Source organism: Apodemus sylvaticus, chromosome 22 (genome assembly GCF_947179515.1).
Source record: "Apodemus sylvaticus chromosome 22, mApoSyl1.1, whole genome shotgun sequence".
NCBI lineage: Eukaryota > Metazoa > Chordata > Mammalia > Rodentia > Muridae > Apodemus > Apodemus sylvaticus.
The window spans coordinates 14,424,838-14,451,494 of NC_067493.1; the positions used below are offsets into that span (position 1 = coordinate 14,424,838).

The 26,657-nt window shown below is 39.1% G+C and overlaps 1 protein-coding gene and 1 non-coding gene across 6 annotated transcripts in view; one reads left to right on the forward strand and one right to left on the reverse strand.

Annotated features, from left to right (window-relative positions):
- Pds5b (PDS5 cohesin associated factor B) overlaps positions 1-26,657 on the reverse strand; it is a 142,233-nt gene that overhangs the window by 78,470 nt on the left and 37,106 nt on the right. For all 5 annotated transcript variants that reach the window (XM_052167463.1, XM_052167462.1, XM_052167464.1 and 2 more), the window contains exons 2-7: positions 18,515-18,641; positions 14,315-14,518; positions 10,065-10,151; positions 9,870-9,967; positions 9,082-9,208; positions 3,481-3,561 (exon numbers count right to left, since the gene is read on the reverse strand). In XM_052167463.1, the coding sequence (XP_052023423.1) occupies positions 3,481-3,561; positions 9,082-9,208; positions 9,870-9,967; positions 10,065-10,151; positions 14,315-14,518; positions 18,515-18,622 (705 nt within the window). In that variant the 5' untranslated portion in view covers positions 18,623-18,641. The remainder of the gene's footprint in view (positions 1-3,480; positions 3,562-9,081; positions 9,209-9,869; positions 9,968-10,064; positions 10,152-14,314; positions 14,519-18,514; positions 18,642-26,657) is intronic.
- On the forward strand, positions 25,960-26,088 carry LOC127673470 (small nucleolar RNA SNORA17). Its single transcript, XR_007975197.1, has one exon. It is a non-coding gene; the product is annotated as a small nucleolar RNA SNORA17 (small nucleolar RNA).

Genomic DNA, 26,657 nt, shown 5'->3' on the forward strand with positions numbered 1-26,657 from the left:
TGTTTGAAAATGTAAGTTGTATCAGCATGAAAGCAGTGAGGAGTAAAAAATATTTGTAAGCCTAAATTAAAACGTAATTAAACATAATTACAAAAATGATTTCATTTAAGTAACATTTCTTTCCTTTCACCACCCCAAGGACTGACCCCCAACTGATACATGCCAAAAAAAAAAAAAAGACTAAGATTAAACAACATAAAGACTTTTTTGTTTCAACAAGGATCTTTTTAGTTCAACACAGTAATTCTGAGCTATATTCTAGTATGTGTTACTAAAAAGAGCTGATAAAATATTACTAAAAAGTAATAAATTTAAGAAATTTCTGAATTGTCACTATGTATGTTTTCTTTTGAGTCTGTTTTTGCTTTTCTTTTAATCTTGTATATTGTTACATTACAAACTAATTCTAGTTTTAAAAATTAACATTATTATACTTTTATTTATGAGTGTTTTTGCTTGCATATTTTTCTGTGGACCACGTGTGTGTCTGGCCCTTGGAGACCAAAAGAAAGCATCAGATCCCACGGAACTGGAATTACAGAGAGTTGTAAGCCACAATGTAGGTATTAGGAATTGAACCTGGGTCTTCTGGAAGAACAGCAGTGTTCTTAGCTGCTGAGCCACCTCTCCAGTTCCAACACTAATTCTATTTTCAGAAAGAAATAATATTCTCTAGGGCACTATGGAAGATACCTGTACTCTTAGCTACTCAAGAGGCAAGAGTTATGGCAAAAGCCTATGGGTTTACAAGATAAAACCAAACAAAACTGTAGCACACAGATTTCTCCAGTATTAATATACACATAAATAACAGACCTCAATGTGTTAGTATGCACACTGTGAAAGGAGGTAAGCAGGATCGTCGCCTCAGTGCCTGCTCCTGTCGATGCTACAGGAGGAATAGAAGTACTATCTCCTCACCTAACACATACAAAGAAGACTGAACCCACTACTGCACTAATCTTATACTACAACACCATTCAACTCAATACAAAGTGATTTCATGCATAAGTATACAAAACTCAAGTAGAAAATAAGACTGACAAGGAACTGTCTTAGAGGGACGGACAAGAGCACTTCCCAATAACTTCATTACTAACTCTCAAATACAGCAAGGAATAAAAACAAAGGAAAATGTAGCAGTGGCCTGCAGGGCTGAAGAGGAAGCTCAGTGGGTAAAGTGCATGCTGTGCAGCCATGAAGAGGTAGGCATGAATATCCAGCACCCACAGGTCCAGTAGCATGCAGCTATAAAACCAGTGATGGGGAGGTAGCAATGGAAGAACCCTGATGGCTAACTGGACGGCCAGTCTCAGCCAATTGTCACTCTCCAGGTACTATAAGAAATTCTGCCTTAAAAATGAGTAATTTTTAAGAAGTAGAGAGCTATTGAAGATGATAGCCAACATCAAGGCACTCTGCTCCCACATGTGCATACATCATGCACAATATCCACATGGGTGGGGCGTATACACATGAATACAGCACACATGTACATTTGTGCAGACGCACAGAAAGAGACAGACACACACACACACACACACACATATGCATGCAAAATAGAAAGACCTTTAAGGATAAACAAAAAGTTACCAGAAATAAGTATGGAACTGAACATAGACTAAGGATGATGTATAAGTCTACTGCCCTTTGCCCACCCCCAAATTCTAAAGAAGACAACAAAAATTATGGGCATGTGGGAGAGAGATCATCTAGTTCTATAGGCAAGAACAGCAGGAAATTTATGTAACAGGGAAGTGGTTTTACACTTATTTATCTGAGATTGCTGAAAATTTGCCTTGGGCCGTTTTCCTTATTATTCATTGCCTTTCAAACACACCTTCAAATTCAAAGACTAGCATAATCAACATAAATCATACAGTTCCAGTAAACATCATTTTATTCACTTTCCCTTACTCAAATATTTATTTTCCTAAATCTTAGAAAAAGGCATTAAAACACATCTCACTTGGAGTTACTGACTTAAATAAAAGACTCCAGGCAGGGCTCACCCAGTGTACTAGACTGGGAATGGAAATCTTCATTCAGAAGCACTTGAAACAAGCCAAGGTGAGATATAATTAGAAAGCTTAAGTCTGGGTCTGCATCCATTGAGTGCCAATAAAACCAATAAAGTCAATAATGACAAACGCAATTCCACCAATTACTGTCAGGCAATACCCATGAGCGAAAAACTGAGCAATTTTGGAACACATGGACAGCCCTGGGCTACTTAGATAAGTCATAGTATTAATCCTCTGATTTTGAAAGTTCACCATCAAAATAAATTTTGTTTTTCTGAAGTGTCACAGGCTAAAACTCTTTGAGATCAGAACCAAAAGCAGGATTACTGTCTTCTAGTACTGCTACTTTTCATGTCTGTTAAAACCTGACCTTAAACTTTTATGTAATACAAAAAAATTCTCTTTCAATAAACTTTGGATTAGTAAAATACATATAAATAAAAGACTGGGGGGACAGAGAGATGGCCCAGCAGTTAAGAGCACTGACTACTCTTCCAGGGGTCATGAGTTCAATTCTGAGCAACCACATGGTGGTTCACAACCATCTGTAATAGAATCTGATGCCTTCTTCTGGGAATCTGGAGACAGCTACAGTGTTTAATAATAAGCTTATTATATATATATATATATATAATAAGTAAATCTTTTAAAATAAATAAATAAGTGTATCACTTTTCTCAAGCAGGCAGATTTACATCCTTCTAGCTGTTTGGAGGTAGGTGAGAACAGAAGGCCAGTAGAAAGAACTGTTCAAGTCCAGGGCAATCATTAACACAAACCCTAGAATTGTGCTCCAAGGGGCGTCACCATTCACATACAGCACAATATGGGTGGCGCCACCTGCAGTGACACAGCTCAAAGAACTGTGGGGAGAATAAAGTTTAATACAAGTGACATGGCCAACAAACTGCTTCTTCTAAAACAAATACAGGACAGTCACTCATAAGTAGGATGATATTTAAAAGGGTTCATGTCACTGCCAATCTCCCTCTTCCTCAGAAAAGGCCTATTTATAGAAATCTCTCTGGGGATAACAATACAGAAGCAGCTTCCACCAAAATGCTGCTGCAGTCCCACTTGCCCCCAATTTCTAGGTCCTAATATTGGTTCATACCATCTTACTGCACAAATCAATTTCATCTCCAAAAAGATGGAAGCAACTTTGCTGAATAGTACAAAGTACCTTTTAATTCTATTGCTAACATTAGAAACTTTCTATTTTACTAATCAAGAAGGGAAGAGCTGGTATCTCTAGGAACCTGAAAGAAACAAATAAAGGCACAGACAAGAGTTAGCTTTCTCAAAAATATTAAACAAAAGAAACTTTAAGAGAAACTCTCACTGGATAAACAGCAACAGAAACAAACTTAAGCAATGTGAGCCACTTGCTGAGATTTGCTTCCAATGGTCTTTAAATTTGCAACTTAATCCTTCTAAAATCAACTGTGACACTTACATTGGTAATATATGGTTCAATAGCTTGAGCAGTCCTCTTCAGCAAAGCTTTTGCCAAATCATATGCTTGCTTGTTTAGGTTCTAGAAAACACAAATAGTATCTGTATTATATACATATATATATATATATTTATATAACTAGCCATGCTCATTTGTCTGCAAAGGTGAGGATCACATCCAGAGTTTCCTACTGTGGGCTTACTGGGCTCTACAACAGACTATAAACACAGCCCCACACTTCAGTTTATGAAAAGCAGAATATTATTTGCATTTTAAAAGCTACTCTTGAGTAAATGGAATGAGAGTCCTACCCATAAAACAAAGAGGGTAAAGTGACTCTTCTTAGAAAAATCTGGCCTATTAGATCACAAGATCTCTTCCCAGCAAAATCAAATGCATTCTTTTCAGATCTCCTTCACAACAGATTAACCATATAGAAATGGTCAACTAACGTTTATTAGATAAAAGAAGTAGTATTTAGTCATCCTAAACATCATCCCCAATTCAATTTGGTTCAGACTAAACAACTATAGTCTGTTACATGCTAAGTCCAGAGAAACCAAAGCATCCAAAGAGGGCTGACGGCATCTTGGAGTGACAGCTCAGGGATAAAAGCACTTACTGATCTTTCAGGAAATCCAAATTCCCAACACCCACATCAATCAGCTCACAACCTTTAACTTCAGCACCAGGGAAACTTATGCCCTCTCCTAGCCTCTACACGGGCGCATAGGCAAATACAAACACACACACACACATATGCATCTTTTGTGTGACTTGTTATGTGTGGTGTTCACTTCAGAGTTAGATCTTTGCCTGTAATATTTCTGCATAGTATGAATAATCTGAATTTATTTTCCATATGGGTAGTCAACTACCTTAACATAATTGATAGTCAATTATCTCCTAATGATTTGTAGCACATTCTGAACTTCTAAACTAAGTATGCATCAATATATAAACTTTCCATTACATTCATATACCCTTTTGTCCATATTACCTAATGATAAATGAAAGACATGAAAGAGAAATCTTAACACCAAGTCCCCACTTCTTTATTCTTTATTCTATTTGGCTATTATGAGCCACTTGCTCCTTTGTGTGAATTTTAGATTCCATTTGTCAAATTATCTGCTCTATTTGATTAGATTATAGATCCATATGTAGAAATCTGAAGTCACCGTGACATTGTCTCATATTCTAAAAACAGCAAATCTCTCAAGTTATTAAGCCTTCTTCTGAGCTTTGCCAGCCAGCTACAATGATTTGACACAAAGATATTGTATAAACTATAAGGTCACATGTTAATCCGCTAAGTATATCTTGTCTGTTAAAGTTACAAATGAAAATTTGTTTTTAACATATTTCTATCAGTGGGAAATCTACCACATTTAGAGTCTTTTGTGATTTTTCTGGGTACTGTTGTACTTCTCGGAACAATATCATTTGAAAATAATTTCAAGGCTTTTATCTTTCCATTCTTTGTAGATATTAGCCCATCTTTGTGGATCTAAAAACAAAGCCAATTGGTTGTTAACGGTGTTACTTTTTATGCCACTCTGGAAGTGACTACTGTAACTTTTTTTTCTGAAGTTGCAAGTCAGTTTTACAAAGGAAAGCCCTCCATCTGTCCATGTGTGTTAGCTCTTGCAGGTTTCCTCAGGAGAGGTGCTTCTATCTGGGAAGAGAGAGCTTCCTTCTCTGTTCATATATGGTATAGAGTTAACACTCTCTCTCCCTTTCCTATACTCTGGAATTCTGGTGATTATTCATTAGACTATTTGCCCCATAATAGTCAATGGAAGTCTTCCCACAAGTAGCTTGGGTTCTTTTATTGTTTAAACACTTTGTTGCTGTGGTACATATTCTAAGTAGTTTCAAGATCAACTAATTTTTTTATTGCTTAAGACATTGGGTAAGTGATGGTTTTCTGAGAATTAGTTTAGTCTAATTTCAAATGTATTCACAGAGATTATTATTCATGAAACTGTCCCTTAATGGTCTTCATATTTCTTGTTTATCTTTTCTTTGACTCAATTCGCTATATTTTGCATAATATATTTTTCAAATTACAAATTGAAGTTTTCAAGTAATGTCACTGTTTTCTTATTTCATTCATTTCTACTTGACCGATTTTATTCTGATGTTTTATGACTTCTTGCACCAGAAAGTTGTCATTACAATTTATCAAATTAATGATGCTTGACATTTAAGCTGGTAGTATTATGTTTCAAATACTCAGTATTTCTATAAGCCCTTGGTCTGAACTTTAAATTGACCCAATAAATAGTGAATGTTTCATTGTCTTCCTAATTCATCAATTTTTGCTTTAGGTATTATACAGAAAAAACTATGTCATATGAGGGCTCAAGATATAGATCAATTGGTAGAGTATGTCTGCCTAACATGTGAGGATGTCCCGGTTAGACCCCAGCACTATATATTGGGTATGGTAACACATACCTGTAATCCTAGGGGTACTCAAGAAGTGAAGACAAACTAATAAAAAACTCAAGGTTATATTCAGTTACAAAGTGAGTCTGAACCAGTCTGGAATACATGAGGTCCTGTCTCAAAAACCTACTATGTATAATATTTTGTGTGCATGTATGGACACACATGTTCTAGACAGGAAGGAGTAATATACACATATGTATGTACATGCATGAGGCAAGAGGACAGCCTAAGGGTATTACTCCTTAGACACCTACCACCTTTTTCCTTCCTCTCTTCCTTCTCCGTTTTTCTCTTCAGCAGGCTGGACTAGCTGATCCATCTGTCACCAACACCCAGCACCAAGACTACAAGTACACAATACTATAAGTGGCTTTTCCTACTGAGTTTGGGAGATCAAACTTGGATTAAAACCAGTTTACCAACTAAGCTATGGCCCTGACAATAATATTCATATAATTTAACTTTCTTGGTTTTTTAGTTTGCAGTTTCCTGTCAAGTCTTTCTCAGCCTTTTACAAGGCTTTCCATGGCTATGTTATAGCTGTTTCTTTTATCATCAAAAAGCAGGATTAATCTCCAGCTCAATGTGACAACCTGTGTGATGTGGTAAACTCAAGTCATTTACATTACTGCCAATCTTCCCTCTCTTACAACCCTTAAAATTCTAAGAATACAATTCAGTCCACATTCAACTAACCCAAAGACCACATTTCACTCCTAATAAGCTTTTCTCCTAATTTTAATTTTATATGTCTAGTTATTCTGAGTTTTTAACTCTTATTTTTATTGTTTTATTTCTCTGGAGAGTGTGTGGTGTATGTGAACAAACACACGACACTGCAAACATGTAAAGGTCAAAGGACAATTTCCGGTAATGGGTTTTCCAGTAATGGCTCTCCCCGGTGGGCCCTGGGGATTATACTTCAGGTCACCAACCTTTTATACTGAGCCTCTTCTGTGGTCTTAACTCATACCTTGATGCTCTTACTTAATTTAAAATATACTGTTATCTTTAATCCACTTAAGCTTTGTTTTCAGCTTTGTTTAAATATGTTATTCAGTTCAAAAGTGTTCACTAAGGTATAAAGAACTACAAGTTTACAAATGACTGAAAAGGAGAAATTCCCCCCATAACTGTTCCCTCTATGCTAAGCAGACTAAGCCAAGGATTAAACTGCAAGGAGCTAATGAGACGACTCCAGCTCACGTCAGACAAGTCAGACCTCAGCATTCTTGTTTTTACAAGTGTCTCTGTGCAATGAGCCAAGAAAAACAGGCCCCGGGAAGTACCATTTGTGTATAGCGTTACTTAAGTGGTGCTAGGAATTAACCTTAAGATCTCACACATGCTAGGCAAACTGAGCTACCACTGAACTACATGCTACAGCCCAAAAAGTGCTTATTTATTTTTCCTTACAAATGGACTTTTTCATGACAAGAGTCTGAAGAGACAAAAACCTAGAACTTCCCTGATAATCAGCTGCTGAGTACAAAAATCAAGCTGGCTACTTAATCTGTATCTGGGAGTGTTTTTCTCCTAGGTGTTGGCATGGATGTGGGTTCCAGGGAGCCAAGAATCTGGCCAGTTACAGCCCCCACAGGGACCTGCTTCATTAACTTTGGAAGCCTCCCTAAGATGCCCAGTGGTGGAGTTCAAGATACTGGCCCTCCTACCAAACCACAGAGAGCTAAAGGCTTGAGACAACAGGCCAAGCTCCCTGGTGGGTTACCTAAGAGTGTGCCCCTTATCAGAATTTACAGTTGTTTCAAATGATTATAACAGGAATCCTAACAATGTGAACCCTAAAGACAAAGGAGGTACTCTGCACCTCAGGAGGATGTACCATGTGCCTCAGGAAGGGGTACAATATGTATGGGGGTATAAGGTATGTTCCCATGGGGTCTAACCTCTACTCTACCTCTTGCCTTCCTTCTCATGGTTGTTATCAGTAACAACCATAACAGGTATATAGCTAAGCTGGGCAGAATCAGGAAGAGGCGAGTCAGACACCTGACTAGCAACAGACTACCTGATGGAGGCAATCAGGACCCATCTCAACACCTCTGACTTTCATCTAATAAATATATCCTCTGAATTTTTGAGATCTAATCTTAACTTACTGTTGATCCATTATAAATTAAAAGTTCATTTCCAATAAAGGAATATGCCTTACCATTATCAATATAATGTAAGATTAAGACAGTATCATGCTACAGAGCCCTTAAATTTAAACAGGAAAAATTTTTTAAAGAAATAGTTGTCTATACTGGTAATTTCTATGTTCCTCTCTTGAAACTCAATCCCTTCTCAATCATTCAATTGTCATTACAACTGCTAACCAGATTCGGACATTTTCAAAAGTCAAAACATACATATACTAGTGAAATGCACACACTTCAGGTAAAATCCCGGATCACTAACCTCTTTGTCTCCATATTATCCCAACTTTTTGACCAAGGTCCCAACTGGTTCCATGTGCCAACATATAAAGTTATATAGCAGTACCTAAGCAGCTATTAACCCACTGCTATATAAAGTGAGGGTTTGGGCACCAGAAAAATGAGGATATGGCTGAGGGGTAAGTGTGTATTGTAGATACTGGGAGGCATAGCCAGAGGCGTCTGGATGCGTCTAGAGCAGGAGGAAGCAGTATGAACAGCAGAGGGGACCGGGCCATGAGAGGAGGGAGGAGAACGCAAGGAGACCAAGGCGCACAGAGAGCACAGGGACAAATGGTAAGGCTACTGAGAATGAGGCAGTTAGGGCAGGGCAGGGTGAGAAGAGCCCCAGCCAGCTAACAGCTCTGTGTAGCGCTGAGAGAGCCTGGAGGCGAGCACTGCTGTCGTGCTAACAAGTACCACAGATGAGACAGTCTTTAGTCCCAAAGTCCTTTTGGAGCTGAGAACTGTTAGATATGCACCCTATACAAAACTCACGGACCACAAATATTTTACCACATGAATCAGACCAGTTCATTCTTTCTTTATTCAATTGTCGAATAAGAAATTAAAGTATTGTTATATCTTAAACAAGTATCTTAATATTATTCAAAGTCTACAAAACTAAGATTAAAGCAGTATAAATTCTATTTATAACATAAAAATAAATTCTTAATTAAATAGGGTGTAGACACATTTCACATACCTTATGGGCAGGTACCAGATTTACTAAAACTGTATCTAAGAGCTCCTGAGAGACCGTATCACCTTCACAAATGATAGAGCTCATGAGGTCCACCATGTGCATATGAACTTTCTGATTGTGGCCATTGCTGTAACCCAAAACAGTTATTTTATTTTGAGTGAGATAGATACAATAGAAGTAAACATCGTACTTTATAAAAGCGGTGAGATAAATCTGTATTGTCAAGCTTCTTTCTCTCTGGTCTTACAATAATAAAAATGTATTTTTAAACTATTTTACTAAATTACTTTCCCCTAATTTTAGCCATTTTACAACCAAAGTAGTTAAATGGAATGCAATCTTAGTTTCATCTTAAATTGGACAAAGTATTTTAAAATTCTATTAAATTTTATAAACAAAAATTTCCAACAACCAGATGCATTAAAAGTCACCATAAGCCACATGTGCTGGTCCATGCCACTAACCCCAGCAACTGGGAAGCCGAGGCAGGCTGGCCCATGAGCCCCCGAGGCAGGCTGGTTTGTGTGGGAGTTCTAGCACAGCCAGAGCTCATGGTGAGACAAATTAACATAGTATGTAATCAGAAAGAATATAATCCAAAAACTTAGTCTAATTTGCTCTTATAACAAATAAATACATAATAAGTTCTATTCATTTAGAACTATATAGAGAATAATTGTAAGTTAATTTATCTTAAGGCAATATTTGTAACATTTTATGTGGATTCACAGTAAACAGAAAAGCTTTACAATTAAAAAGAAGTGTTACTTATTTAAAAATCAACTTACTTTATAACTGAGAATAATGTTCTGTATAGTTGAGTAAAGATTTCATTGCTATCTTCTAACTCAAAGCATATGTTATATGATTTAACCCATGCAATGTTCTAAAAGAAAGAAGAAAAGTAGGGAAAGGCAAATATATTAGTTGCTAAAAATATACAAGAACAAAAAACTCATCTCAAGTAATAATGTATTCCTTACCTCAAGTAAATAAAAATACCTATTGAATTGAGGGCTCTTTGTATCTTCTAGTCCCTTTAATTGCCTTGTTATAAACATAAATATATCCTGTAAAAAATAAAGTTTTGCTTAGATTGTGAACGCTAAAAGGAAATATATATGGCACTAGTACTACAACTTATAGCTACAACTTATTCACCAACTTTGTAAACATGGAAGAATAAACTGTAAAGAACGAAATGAAGGGCAGAATTTTTTTTACAGTACAACTTTACATAAAGATCCTGATTAGCCAGGCGTACACCTTCAATCCCAGTACTCAGGAGGCAGAGGCAGGTGGACCTCTGTTGAGTAGGACCTCTGTTGAGGCCAGCCTGGTCTACAGAGTGAGTTCCAGGACAGCCAGGGCTACACAGAAACCCTGTCTCGAAAACAACAACAAAAAGATGCTGTTATCTTACAAATGAATACAACACATGAAAAACATGATACATTATTATTCTTTAAAGGAAAGCATTATACACACATACATACATACATACATACATACGTACATACATTGAGGGAGGGGAAGGGGATAGTGTCAGTGTACAAAAAATAATGTTCATCATACAACAAATAAACAAGCTTGAAAAGCGTGTCAAATAAAATCCACGCCATTATTTAAATAACAGTGACTGACAGCTGAGAACTCCCTTGAAAGAGCACAACACGTGAAACAACACAACAATTAGGCAGAAAAAAAAACATTTGTTTTTTTGAGAAACATAAAATCCCAAAACAAAATCACCCGATAACAACCCAACACACTAGAAGCTTACCTATCTGAGGAAGAGAAAGGCAACAGCCTCCCTGTTCCTTAGCGGCAGTACACTGTGACACTGGCCTCCCTGTTCCTTAGCATCAGTACACTATGACACTGGCCTCCCTGTCCCTTAGCGTCAGTACACTGCGACACTGCCCCCCCCCCCCCCCCCCCCGTTCCTTAGCGTCAGTACACTGTGACACTGGCCCCCCTGTTCCTTAGTGTCAGTACACTGCGATACTGGCCTCCCTGTCCCTTGACACTGGCCCCCCGTCCCTTAGCGTCAGTACACTGCGACATTGGCCCCCCTGTCCCTTAGCGTCAGTACACTGCGACACTGGCCCCCCTGTCCCTTAGCGTCAGTACACTGCGACACTGGTCCCCCTGTCCCTTAGCGTCAGTACACTGCGACACTGGCCCCCCTGTCCCTTAGCGTCAGTACACTGTGACACTGGCCCCCCTGTCCCTTAGCGTCAGTACACTGTGACACTGGCCCCCGGTCCCTTAGCGTCAGTACACTGTGACACTGGCCCCCCTGTCCCTTAGCATCAGTACACTGTGACACTGGCCTCCCTGTCCCTTAGCGTCAGTACACTGTGACACTGGCCCCCCTGTCCCTTAGCGTCAGTACACTGTGACACTGGCCCCCCTGTCCCTTAGCGTCAGTACACTGCGACACTGGCCCCCCTGTCCCTTAGCGTCAGTACACTGCGACACTGGCCCCCCTGTCCCTTAGCGTCAGTACACTGCGACACTGGCCCCCCTGTCCCTTAGCGTCAGTACACTGTGACACTGGCCCCCCTGTCCCTTAGCGTCAGTACACTGTGACACTGGCCCCCCTGTCCCTTAGCGTCAGTATACTGTGACACTGGCCCCCCGTCCCTTAGCGTCAGTACACTGTGACACTGGCCCCCCTGTCCCTTAGCGTCAGTACACTGTGACACTGGCCCCCCTGTCCCTTAGCGTCAGTACACTGTGACACTGGCCCCCCTGTCCCTTTGCGTCAGTACACTGTGACACTGGCCTCCCTGTCCCTTAGCGTCAGTACACTGCGACACTGGCCCCCCTGTTCCTTAGCGTCAGTACACTGTGACACTGGCCTCCCTGGGTCACTTCTCTATCTAGCGCTAGCTCTCTTTTTAGTTTGTTTTGTTTTGTTTTTTAGTATTTCCCTTTGTACCTACCTGGGTTTTTAAAGACAGACAAAAAATAAAAAATCATAGCAGTCAAATTTTCTTAGGTTTCAAATGTTTTTGAAAACTGTAAAAAGACTTAAAATTGTAAAAGCTAATTCCCCAAAGATATTTTATTACCAATAAGAAAAATGTTCTTTGATAACCAAAATAATGTACACTTTAAAAAGCAAAAATATTATATGCAAATGAATGCTTTTAATCAGTAATATTTTAAGTACTGTAAAAGCACATTCCTGGGGCTAGCGGGATGGCTCAGTGTGCTTCCAGAGGACCGGGGTTCAATTCCCAGCACCCACAACCCGCTCAACACCTGTCTGTAACTCCAGTTCCAGGGCATTCAACACTCTTACACAGCACACATGCAGGTAAAATTCTAATGCACGTAAAAACAAATGAAGCATTACAAATGTATAACCTTTAACTGGCTGCTCTGACAGCAGCACAGCAGAGGATAACCCCGTGAGTAAGCCCTCCCTCTACCACCTAAAGACATGGCCTGCCAGCTCCGTCACAGCTGGGAATGGTTGTCAATTCACTCTCAATCTCCTAATAAGCCAAATGTCCAATAAGGGTTTGCTCATGCCAGTAAAAAATAGACCAAAAGGTAAGAACGGAGACTGACAATTTTTAAACACATAATAATGACAGATGTGGCAGTATTGAAAACAAAAAGAAAAAAGAAATGGAACTTGGAGCTAATCAGAAGAAAAATGATCTCATAAACACTTAAAGCACAGTGATTCTTAAGTCCTATCCCCAACACAAAAAGGGAAGAGTATATAAAATGAGACAAAAGAGTGATTCTAGAGACAGAGAAACAGACTGACAGACCTTTTTAATGTTTCAGCTAATCCATACAGACGTTTAATCTCATTGATTGTGTACTCATCTCATAACTCTCCTAACATAGGAAACACATCTGTATCCTTCTTTCAGGATGCTTTGTCATTGATCTAAGCCCTGAGCTAGGTCACTGTTCATACAAACTGAGAAGTCCACAAAAGAGGCACGTGAGTTGCACAGTAGTCATCTTTCTACTTCTTGTTGAGAGAATGACAGCAGAGCATGTGGTAAGGAAGAGCCTTGGCCTGCAGCAAATGCACCATTCCCTAACCTACTTCCATAGCAAGGTATCTAGGAGAGAAGGAATCAGCAGCTCACATGACCTACTTTAAGTCTGACACTTGATTCAAATTTTACAGAGTTGGAAGAGGTGGTCAAGGAAGCAAGTTCTTCATTCCAACTATCAAGAATAAATTATGGAGTCCAAGACCCTGATTTGAGGGTTGTTGCTTTCAATACAAATAACTAACATATCTTGACTGAAACAAACCATCTGCTATTTTTTCTTTCTGTGGATGAAAAACCTTCCTAAGGAAAGTCACTTTCTGACCATTAGTTTCCAAAATCATTTACTATCTGACTTGTCACACAGTCATTTGGTATCTTATTCAGGTTCCTAGTAAGTGCTATCTTTTAAACAATGACTATGGTCTTCATTAACAATTTTCAAAAGGAAAAAGAGTATCCCAAAATCATCATGAAAAACAAATAGCATCATGGTGACATAACATGAAAAGTACAGCATTCATTACATGAGCTCACGCTACCAGAAAAAGAGCCTTAAGAGCTGATTCTAGAGATCCTACAAGGTGACTGACCTCACAGAACTTCTGTTGTGGCATGCTGCATGTTGCAAGTCTACAGACAAACCATCCTGGGCTCTCTTTAGCCCCCTCACAACCATTCATGTCCAGACCTCTGTGACCTAATACCCTCATGCCTTCTGGAATATATGAACAGAATATAAACTTCCACTAAGACAAAGACTCTATGCCATTGGCCAGTAACAGGGACTTCTCCACACCACTGTAATCCAGTGTTTTCACGCATGTAAAGATAAAAGAGATATTTTAATATCTTTCTACTATTCTATTACTATAAAAGACTCATGAAACTTTTACCACGCAGAGAAAGAACTTAGTACTTTGGATAATGTAATCTAAATCTCTTGGGCCATGGTCATTCATATTTGGCTCCAAAATAAATATTCATTCCTTTGGAGGTAAGAGCAGGTGTGTGTGTGTGTGTGTGTCCCTTAATCTGCTTACTCTGGGGAGGGGGGGTGTCAGAAATTGTATTTCAAAAGTAACTTTCACAGAAACAAGTTTAATAAAAGATTGATCCAGGCAATATGACAGAATTCAAAGAAATTCTTAAATATTTCACTGAATTTAGTCGATGTGGTAGTGCTTCCTGTCAATACTTGCCTTCAGTTTATCAGGAGACGTATAAGGAGCCTCAGGAGCATAAATCCTGAAAATATCGGCAAGGCAGCAAGCTACCAGTAAGCGAACATCTTTATCAGGATGCTTGAGGAAGAAGTCAGAAGCAAGATGTAAAGCTAGGTTTAGATAAAGTTCCTTTTCCTCTTCAGAGTCCTGGTCCATATCCATGAAAGTTTTTACAACCATCTATACACAAACAAAGATTATCAAATAGTCAGATGTTTGATGTAAACAGTCAGGTCAGATAAAAAGCTACAGTACTTACAAAAGTTCACTCAAAATAAATATACTTTCATCAGAAAAACACAGAATGAGATCCTTTTACATATGGACAGTAAACAATTTTCAAAATATAACTAAAACATTTTTAACCAGGTATGGCAGCAGATGCCTGTAATACCAACACCAAAAGAACAGGCAGAAGGATCATGGTCTCAAGTCTAGTTTGGGCTACAAAGCAAAACTCCAACTCAAAAACCTCATTAATGCTTAATGTTTAAAGCAGTGGTTCTCAACGGCTTCCTTAAGTTGTGTTGACCTCCAATGATAAAATTATTTCTGTTGCCACTTCATAACTATAATTTGCTACTGTCATGAACTATAATGCAAATATCCATGTTTTCCAATGGTCTTAAGTGGCCCCTTCAATGGACTGTTTGATTCTCAGAGGAGTCACAACCCACATATTGAGAATCACTAGTTTAAAGTAAAGGAAATATTTGTCATTTATCTACATATCCTCCAACCAGACTTAGTTTAGAATTCACCCTATACACCAGTCATTACTCAGTCTATCTGTGGAAACTTTCTGTCTCACTATAAAAATACTATAAAACTTAAACAGCACATCTTTTCTTTTTTTCTAATAGATCTAGTCCTAAAGAAAACCCTAGTATGAAAAGTTAAGTTTCTATCTGTTACCGGTAATCTTCACTATCAACCTGAATGGATTTAGAATCACATGGAAACATATCTCTGGAAGTGTCATGGACTGTTTCCAGAAAGCTTGCCTGAAGACATAAGATCCACTACTGAATATGGGTGGCTTGGGTTCCTGAATGAATGAAAAGGACAGTAGTGTGGAGCTGTATTCATTTCTCTGCTTTGTGACCAACTGCCTCACATTCCTGTTTACCAGACCTTCCCTGTGAGCCCAAAATAAACTCTCCTTTATTAAACTCTTTCTGTCATAGCAACAATATATCATTAGCCATTAAACCACTCCAGATGTGATTTTTCTATCTCAGTCTCCCCAAAAGACTATACAAGCAGATTCAAGAAAAAATGCTGGGGCAGAGAGATGGCTCAGTATTCAGAGCATGTGCTTTTCATCCTGACGTCCCAAGCTCAGTTGTCAGCACCCATATCAGGTGGCTCACAATCACCTAGAAGTCCAGAGCCTGAGGATCCAATGCTGTCCCTCTGTCCTCTGTGGACATGTATCTGCATGTACTCATACCCAGCAAAGAGACATAATTAAGAAATAAAATTAAGGGCTGGAGAGATGGCTCAGCAGTTAAAAGCACTGACTGCTCTTTCAGGGGTCTTGAGTTCAAAGCCCAGCAACCACATGGTGGTTTACAACCATCAGTGATGGGATAGGATGCCCTCTTCTGGTGTGTCTGAAAATAGGCACAATGTGTTCACATACATAAATAAATCTTAAAAAAAAAATTAAATTAAATCTATTTTTTAAAGGATGTCAAAGGAGCCAGGTAGTGGTGGCGCATGCATTTAATCCCAGCACTTGGGAGGCAGAGGCAGGCGGATTTCTGAGTTTGAGGTCAGCCTGGTCTACAAAGTGAGTTCCAGGACAGCCAGGGCTACACTGAGAAACCCTGTCTCGTAAAAATAAAATAAAATAAAAAGGATATCAAAGATGTATTCTTAAAGAAAAATGCATATTCGGGCCATAGTAAAAGAAAATATGATATGGACATCTCACTGGTTCAATGAGATAATCCAGGTATGTGTGAAGCAGAAACAGGTTGCAAGAAACAGATGTCTTCACAATTATTTTTATAAAAGGGGGATGCAAAACAAAATTATAAAGTTTAAACTCTATGAAGTTTTCTCTAAGTTTAGTATTAGTAGAAATGACTATCTCCAGCTATCCTATCCTTATTTCAAATAAAATTTAACAAAATGATCCGTACTATTCCTCATTCAAACGAGAATTAAGAAAACTGCTGAACCTGAAAGCACATGACATTGCAATCTCACTGGCAAAGGTGAGCATTCAGTCTCCACTAGGTGGTGCTGCACATTCTAGTGCTGAGCAGGCCACTGGGCATCACAGCCTGGGGTTCTGACTTCCTGGGGGCCTGGACCTCTGAGTAAGAAATACTTTACTCCCTCTTAACACACAGAGCAGCCATGGGAGACAATGCTGTTCATAGCGCAACCACTCTGCTCTGCCATGTCTCATGCCACACCCAATAGAACCAACACAAGGTGACAGAGGACCCAAATCTCGAGCTGTTGTCCTAACACTTCATCTGCAATACTCTCAAACCATCCGATCCCAGCACCTTTGTGCTTGTGAAAAGACACAGGGCAAACAAAGACACAGGTCCACAGAACTAATTCTTTTTCCTTATAAGTCTTTATACAAGAGTGGGAAATGAAGTACATTTTGAACAAAATGTTATAGGAAAACCCAGAAATTATATAAAAATAGTAACTTCTATGTTAACAAATTGTCATAATTCATAAAACTTATATGACTATTTTTAAATAGCAAAAAGTATTATCACCTCAAACTAAACTTACTTTCCCTTTTTCTGAGGAGTATGCTATAAATCATTACTAGGTGTAAATAAAGAAAATGATAAAAATGTGTACTAGGCAACTTCCTACAAGATATAAGCATCTGACAGTAATAGAAGCACACTACACAACACTGAATGTGAAGACAATGAAACAATCGAATCTGCTCCAAACCCAGATAACAGCAATTTTTCACTATTGTGTATTCAAAGAGTACTGTAAATCTCACTAAAATTATCACTAATCCCAGTATTCAGAAGGCTTAGGCAGGATTATAAATACAAGGCCAGCATGGGCTACATATAGAGTTCTGGAGCAGCCCAAGCTACACCGCAAGACTTGCCTTAAGTCAGGGTATGAAGAGTCCTCAATTGTGATTCAGATGAGGCCTCTAATTTTAAATATACATAAGAAAATAATATGCGTAAAAGTTACTAAGTGTTAATCAGCTTGTATGTGTATGCTCTATCTTCATAGAACTTTTTTCATAAGCATGATAGATATTATAACCCATTATTTCTGGGATAAACCTGAGGCAATAAATGTATTAGTTAATCAAGAAAATGTAAATACATAGAAAAGTAAATACATCATACGTACATAAAAAGTTGTGCTTGCTCTCCTGAATAGACGGACACAAGTTCCTAGTCAAACTGAACTCTAAAAGCTATGTAAAAGTAAACAATATCCAGAGTGTAAGTGGTTTGCCGTAGTGTTAGCATCACTTACACATGACACCACAACCTTACATATTACTGTTCTGTAAGGCTCCTGGACTTTAGTAATGAAGACAAGTTTTCCCAACACCAACAATCACATAACAGATCAGTAAACATTAAAAAAGCACATGTTGAAATAATACATGTGACCCACTACTAAGTATAATTTTTAATATACAAAATGTTTTGTATCAGTTGAAAGAAATGAATATTATATTACAAATGTCTAGTTAACACACACACAGAAGGAAAAATTTGCTCAAATAGAAGGATGATCCAAAGCAACTGTTAATGCTACTTTAAACACTGTAACAGTCACAGAAACCATTAATGCCCTGAAGAAAAGGTTAAACATTTACCACACACTCTAAAGAGACCCTTGTCATGGAGCATGCCTCCTGTAAGGTTTACTGTCCATCTTGGCTTGTTACAGTGTGCCAGAAGCAGAGACAGACGTTAACAGTCACCCTCTCTTACCCTAAAATTAACCTACCAGAAGGTCACCTATAGCCAAGGAGTACTATAAATACTTCACACTTCCTTTCTGAAGGAGGGGCAGTAGGCTCAAATAGGAAGAAAGAGCAAATGACTTGGTAACAGACAGTATAAAATAAAACCGCTAACAAACAAGGCCCAGGCCCTCTGAAGACTCCTGCAGGAAAGGCCCACACACATTTCCCAGCTGCTCACTCACCTTTAACCGCCTCACCATCTCCTCTTTAGAGATTTTATCCGAGATTTCCTTGACACCAGGAGGGTAAGTGATTTTCCCATCGTTGGTCCTTGTCTTTGAATGAGCCATGATGGAGACGTCTGTACCCCTAAAGCAAGAAAACCATCAGGTACAAACTAAAAGCCAGCGTGTTCCATAATGAACGTCATAGACAAGATGTTACTTAACATCTGTAACTGCCTCATCATTTACAGTAATTTGGTCATCTACTGAAAAGTATTCTACTGAACATTGTTCCCAAAATCAGTGAGGGAAACAAATTTATATTTTTTCTATTAGTAACAAGCTGTGTAATTTACAATAAGTCTCCCCAACAAAACAAACACAATAAATAAATGAATAAATAAATGTACAAAGTAGGGGCAGGAACAGGGGGTAAATACAATCAAAAGAAGCTGAGCTGGGTGGTGGTGGCGCAGGCCTGTAATCCCAGCTCTCTGAGAGGCAGAGGCAGGCGGATTTCTGAGTTCAAGACCAGCCTGGTCTACAGAGTGAGTTCCAGGACAGCCAGGGCTATACAGAGAAATCCTGTCTCCAAAAAAAAAAAAAAAAAAAAGAAAGCAAATCTAAAAAACCAAAAAACAAACAAACAAACAAAAAACAAAAGAAGCTGTATGAAATCAAAGAATTAACACAAATATACTTATTTAATAAAAAAAAAATAAAGTGTCATAAATGATTCAGACAAAAAAAAAATCTAGAGAAAAAACCCAAGGCCCCAGAGAATTAAATCAAACGCTACAACATTCTATCCATCTTCTCTCTTACTTGATCTGCCAACGCTGACAAAAAACAGTATTCAGTTTCAGTGCTGACACGACAAAAGGGACAGAATATCTGTACCCATCAAAAACTTAAAAGCCAAATCTGAAAATCTGTAAAGAATAATTATGAAAACCAAACTGTTGGACATGCAAACAGCTGTAAATAAATAGAAGTCCAAGAGACAAGTTCATTTGCATATAGTAAATATTGAAATTAATACAAAAGAAATCATCCAAGACACAGCCAGAGAAACAGAACCAAATACTCAAGGAAGGAAGTCTATCTGATAACCCACAGAAGAGTGAGCAGGCCACACAGATGCAAAAAGTATACTAAGACAGCAATCCACAGATTCAAGAAACCAAAGACAATAAATTCAAAGTAACAGGGATAATTCAATTTCAAACATTTTTAAAACAAAATCAAAATCTCAAAATCAATCCAGTCCCTTGAAAAGAAGAGCATTTGAAAACAAATACTTGATTTCTAAGAAGCAACAAATAAGCCAGGACACAATACAATTTTGTCTTCAATATGCAAACCTACAGTTTAAATCTAAAGAATGTGATTTTCAAGAACAGGTGAGAGGGGCTGGAGAGATGGCTCAGCGGTTAAGAGCACTGACTGCTCTTCCTGACCTCAAATCCCAGCAACCACATGGAGGCTCACAACCATCTGGAACGAGATCTGATGCCCTCTTCTGGTGGTCTGAAGTCGTCTGAAGACAACTACAGTGTACTTACATATAATAAATAAATAAATCTTAAAAAAAAAAAAAAAAAAGGTCAGATAAGGACAAACTAGCCAAAGAAAATCTGATGACAGTGAGTGCTCTCAGAGCATTGTTTAGCACACTAAATGAAGTGAAGGATAATATAAAGGAAGCAGAGGCGGGCAGATCTCTTGTGAATTTTAGGCCAGCCAGTGCCAAATAGTCAAATTTGTGTGGGATTTTTAAAATGTAGATAGAGGTTTATAAGTAAAATATTAGAAAAATATTTCTTAGAAAACCAAGCAAAAAAAAAAAAGCTTATCATCTAAATATCACTTAATATATATTATATATTTAATTAACGTCATCTGTGCATGCACGAGGGTGTGTGTGTGTGCGCTCGCGCGCGCGAGTATAGGGCTCCAGGGCCCACTTCTTTGTATGTGATCAACAGAAACAAGCACACATGTCAAGTATTAGGCATATATTCAAGCATTCACAACAAACACAAGTATCTATCAACCATAGATAAGTAAACTGGTATGTATAGTAACACAACTATGGAGTCAATCAACCACTGCTTCAAACAATAATGTACATTAGCACTAGCATTAATTAACTTAAGTATATCAAACACAAAATCCCAGAGTACATGCTTATATAAAAAATTCTAAACCATACAGAGAAACCTCTACAATGTTAAAATAGTAGTCAAGTTAGGAAATATCTGTAAAACACCGATCTGATAGGTGACTTGTAGAACTCTGATATATAAAATACAATCATAAAGAAATGAAGAGATGTTTTGCGAGTACACAGTGACAGGTAAGTACATGAAAAGATTCAGCAGTACTGTCTGTAAGAGACAAACTAAACTTCAAGGTCTCATATGTACCATATAAATGCCTGGAATAAAATGACACTAATGTAGACAAGAGTGTGAAAAAACTAGTTGTCAGATATGACTGGTTGCATAAAAGCAGTAAAAATAATTCTGGCCCTTTCTTATTAAAGTGAAAAAAAACAAGTATTTAATCCACAGAGCCATAAATCAGATGTTTTCTAAGAAAAATAAAAACTTAAACTTACTGAAAGCATTCCTTTTTTTTTTTTTTTTTTTTTGATTTGGTTTTTTCGAGACAGGGTTTCTCTGTATAGCCCTGGCTGTCCTGGAACTCACTCTGTAGACCAGGCTGGCCTCGAACTCAGAAATTCACCTGCCTCTGCCTCCCAGAGTGCTGGGATTACAGGTGTGCACCACCACCACCCAGCCTGAGAGCATTCCTAACAGTCACTATGCACAAAAGAGTCAGGCTCAAAGGGTTATACATGCTATGATTTCCTTATTTAATTAACTGCCTCAAACTGATAAGAACCTACAAGTAGGAAGCCGGTGAAGAGGTTTAAGGAAACAAAGGTGGGTAGAGGAGTAAGGGAGCAGAAGGCAACTCTCCTCACTGCAGTTGTCTGTGCTTGAAACTAAAGCAGTGGTTATCAACCTGTGAGTTGCAGCCCTTTTGAGGCTCTAACACCCTTTCACAAGGGTCGCCTAAGACCATGAGAAACACAGATATTAACATTATGATTCATAACCTTAGTAAAATCAGTTCTGAAGTCGCACAAAAATAACTTTATGGTTGGGAATCACTACAACCAGAACTGTATTAAATGGTTGCAGCATTAGAAAGGTTGAAAACCACTGTTCTTCAGGGTCCAGCCACACAGAACTACACAGATACTGGATACAATGTCCAGCAAAAACTCAAGAAGAAGAGAACTGAAGAGATAGCTCAGAAGTTAAGAGCACTGGCTGCTCTTCCAGAGAAGGCAGGTTCAATTCCTAGCACCCACACAGCACTTCACAACTGTTTTTAACTCCAATTCCAGGAGCTCTGATGTCCTTTTCTGGTCTCTGCAGGCACTAGGCACATAGTGATGCACATAATGCAGGCAAAAACACATGAATTTAAAGCTAAAAATTCACTGGGTGGTAGTGGTGCACATAAATTAAAAACATAAAATGCACTGGGTGGTCGTGCACACCTTTAATCCCAGCACTCAGGAGAGAGAGGCAGGTGAATCTCTGTAGTTTAAGGCCAGGCTGGTCAACAGAACGAATTTTCCAGGGCAGCCAGGGGCATACAAATGAACCCTGTCTCGAAAAAACAAAAACAAAACAAAAAAATTCAAGAGTATGTTATGTAAAATCTACCACCTAGTGCTGTACCCATCCATGTCTTCTTGGGTTTGCTCTAAGTACACAAGTGTGCAGAGGAGCAGAGAGGTGATATGTCCCAAAATACTATTTCTGAGACATTGTTTATAATTATCCCAAAATAAAGTTTTTCAAGTGTAAAAAGTTTTTCAAGTGTTTCTTTAGTCACAGAAACAACAAATAAGTTTTAAAACAAAATTTTCACAGAAAAACACAATAGAAAAATACACTTTTGATGAAGCCTGAGAAAAATTATGAAAACTCTATATATTCAAAAAATACTGCAGTCTGAAATATAAAACTGCATCTCCCTGCAGACTAGAGACTCAATGTGATCATCAAACCAAGCTTTGGTTCTGAAGTGAGGATGAGCTCAATGATGGAGCCTGGGGTTCAATCAAGAAGACTTGGGGTGGTGGCAGAGACATGACAGCTGGGCATGATGGTGCATACCTGTAATTCTAGAGACACACCTGGAGTTCAAGGTTGGTCTGATAAGTAACAATTTCCTGGCTACTGAGCTACTCATGAGGCTTTGTATTAAAAAACAAAAGAAACCCAGAAGTCATATATTTAGGTGTCTGTGTGTATAGCAATAACAATAAAATGAGACCATAATTTCAAGAGAGAGGAGGGGTAGAGGCTGTGGGGGAGGGGGTCACACAGGAGGTGGGAGGGAAAGGAAGAAATAATTTAATCATTTTAATTTTTAAAAATTAAATAAAATATGAAAAGAGCAAAACCAGAAAGGAGACAGGAAAGGGACAAAGGAGAATATGGAGAAGTGGTAGTACAGGAAAGACTAGAAGGGAAGGAGAGGGAGAGGGAGAGTGCCTTAGTCAGGGTTTTACTGTTGTGAACAGACACCATGACCAAGGCAACTCTTTATAAGGACATTTAATTGGGACAAGCTTACAGGTTCAGAGGTTCAGTCTACAATCATCAAGGCAGGAATGTGGAAACATCCAGGAAGGCATGGTATAGGAGGAGCTGAAGATTCTACATCTTCATCTGAAGGGTACTAGTGGAAAACTGACTTCTAGGCAGCTAGGGTGAAGATCTTATAGCCCACACCCACAGTGACACACATATTCCAACAGGGCCACACCTTCTAATCATGACACTCCCTGGGCCAAGCATACACAAACCATCACAGAGAGAGACAGAGAAAACAGAGGCAGAGGCAAAAAGAAAGAAAAGAAATTTGAAAAATGTGTGTGTGTGTGTGTGTGTGTGTGTGTGTATCCCCAAATAACAAGTCATTAAATGAATCAAAAACAGTGAATGGACTTGGTTCTAGCAAATACTAAAACCCAATACAAAGCTAAAGTGACTTAAGAGAACGTGGTACTGGTGAGGGAAAGCAACCCAGTGGAACATACAATGGTCTAAGAGCAGACTCATAAGCATGAACCTGACATGAACACAGTGACAGAACAAGACAGCATCAGTCAGGTAAGATGGAGCAAGAAGTACTGCTGTTGCCTTATTTCACACAAACATTAAATGAATCCTGGGTACATTAGTAATCCAGCTATCAAAGCCAAATGCAGAAGACTGTGCTGAGGGAGTACGCACTGTGTGCCAGGACCCAAGCTCATGGGTGTGCTCCTTTAAACAAACACCAGATTCTTCAAAGCCTAGAACAAGTCCCTCTCAGGAAGCACTCCTAAATGAAGCAGACTTCACAACCAAAGAGTCAGCATGGATGCGCTGATCAAGTGTAAACAGCACAGAATGTGTAGTCAAGTTACTGTGTACCTATTTCTTGCACACATCTCAGCAGTAACTATGGGGGAGATGAATAAAATGGACCTCAAGAGTCTACCAAGAGAAACACATAACAACCAAGCCATGGTAGACTCTGAATCCATAGAAATAGAAGCAGCAAACAGGAAGCCTGGGAAGGAGATTTAAAAAGAGCAGTTCCATAAAGGTAGGAAGATGAAGGGCAGTGGTATAAACAACAAGAGGAAATACTGGCAAGGTTCAGACTTTGTCACTTAAGGCAGGAGTGATGCACACAAAATGTAGCTGAAAGAAAAGGAAGCTAAAAAGAAAAAGTAAGAGCCAACAACGGGGCAGGTCTGAGCAGGCAGTTAAACATGGTGAACACACACAGGCTATCCCTCAGAGGGGCAGGTACTTACCATGAACCTGAAAGTCATTAAATGTGCATGTTCAGTCTCCCTGACTTCCACCTACCAGAGGGCTCCTCCCCCACATTCTAAGCCTATTTAAATAACACTTATCATATTGTACTCACTATTCTTCTACCTCTACTAGACCATAAACTTCCTAAGACAAGGACAGTCAGAGTATTAGTAGTAGGTACTCAGAAAGTACTTGCTGGATGAATAACAACGATTTTGAGAAATATCCAGTCTGCAACACAGGTTCAGAATTTGACATTAAAGGTGGGGGTAGTACTGTATGAAAATATAGCTGCAATGCAGTACAGGCTACAGAGGGGAAAAAACCAGGAGTGCTCAACCTTCCCAATGCTCAGCCCTTTACTGCCGCTCCTCATGCTGTGGTGAACTTCCCCACAACCATAAATCTATTTTTGTGCTATTTCATAACTAACCTTGCTACTGTTGTGAACCGTAATGTAAATATCTGTGTTTTCAATGGTCTTAGGCAAATCCTGTGAGAGAATTGCAATTCACAGGTTGAGAACCACTGAGCCCAATTAGGAAACAGTGATAAGGAAAGGAATTCAGGCAATGGCTTACATACACAGACCCAAAGAGTTAAAAAGTATCTAATAGAAAAAACAGGAAAAACTATAAAATTCAAAGCATTTGTTCCTGAAAATCCACCTAATTAAGTGTTAACTGAGAATTTATTTGGTGAAATATGCTATGCCGCACCATCATATACACTACATATACAACAGTGAGCACTAAATCGATGGTTTCAAAGTCAGGAACGTAAGTGCAGGAACATGCGAAATGAGCCGCACTTCCCTAGCACCTCCATGAAAGGCTGGGTGTGCTGGCCCGAGCCTGTCATCCAGCACTGGGAAGAAGGACACACAGATCCAGGGGCTGGCTGGCCAGACACCTGGCCTAGATTCAATAAGAACAATGGAGGTAAAGGGCCAACATAAGCTTCTGGCTTCATGAGGAGCACACAGGTGAACACACATACCCCAGTATAAAGATGAGCAAATATAGAAAATGTATAAAATGTATGCCCTGCTTATAACAGAGATGGTAGGGAAAAAAAGCACCATATCTTGAGGAAAATTAAGTCCTAAATCCTAAAGGGTAACTCTATTTTATAGGTCTAAAGCTTCATTCTAAAGTTTTATAGAAAAGACAAATAAATACAATATTTTGATAATATCTACTGCTTATGCTATGCTTTATTTATTAAAATGTGATTCAAGGGACAGAGAAAAGGTTCAGCACTAAAGAACACCGAGCTCTTCTGGGTTTAATGCCCAACACCCACATGAAGGCTCACGACTGTCTCTAACTCACATTCCAAAGGATCCACTACCTGTTTCTGGCCTCAGCAGTCACTGCATATATGTGGTACAAGACAAACATTCAGGCAAAAACACCCCTACACATAAAATAAAGGAAAAAAGAAATGAATGGAAAGTTGAGGAAATATGCCAGGCAGTTAAAGTGCTTGTGACATAAGCATGAAGACCTGAGTTTGATCCCCAGCATTTACAAAAAAAAAAAAGAGAGTCAGATGTGACCTGCTCCCTACCCCACCCCGTGAGGCTGCTGTGTCACATGTGGGTTAGTAGGTGGCAGAGAAAAGAGGGGCTGTGTCTACACTCGTGTTCTGACCTATGAACATCTGAATGATTAGTAGCGTAAGAGTCCCTGAAAAAAGTGAGCGTGAGATGACCACCAATCTGATGCCAGGGAACCTGATGGGCTCCCAAGACAAGGAGCAACCCGTAGACTAAAAGAACTCTGCCTGAGACTACAGGCCTGGGCAGGAGTAAGCCTGAGACAGACGACCCTTGCAATAGCTCGCTTGGGTGGGGCATAGCACTCCTAAGATCACTCAGAAACCCTGGATACTACTAAGAGGAGCAAGTAAGTGGTGGTAGAGAAATGAAAGAGAAAGAAACAGAAGGATGTGGGCACAATGAAGCGAGGTAGGAGTCGAGACTCTAGGGCAGTGAGGCGGACCACCAGGGTCTGTGGCCCTGCAGCAGTAGGGTGGGTCTGTTACCACCAAAGGTCAGGCACATATCCCTGCTCTGGGCTGCCGCCCAAGGACATGTCTGAGGACATGACATGTCTGAGGGCTGTGCAAAATTGCTGTCACCACTCACCTGGGCAATGAGAACAGGAGAGCTAACCCCACCACCTGTCTACTGTGTGGTGACATGGGCAAGGGAGAGATGTGACTCCTTACTCCTTGCCACTTACAGCAGGCCA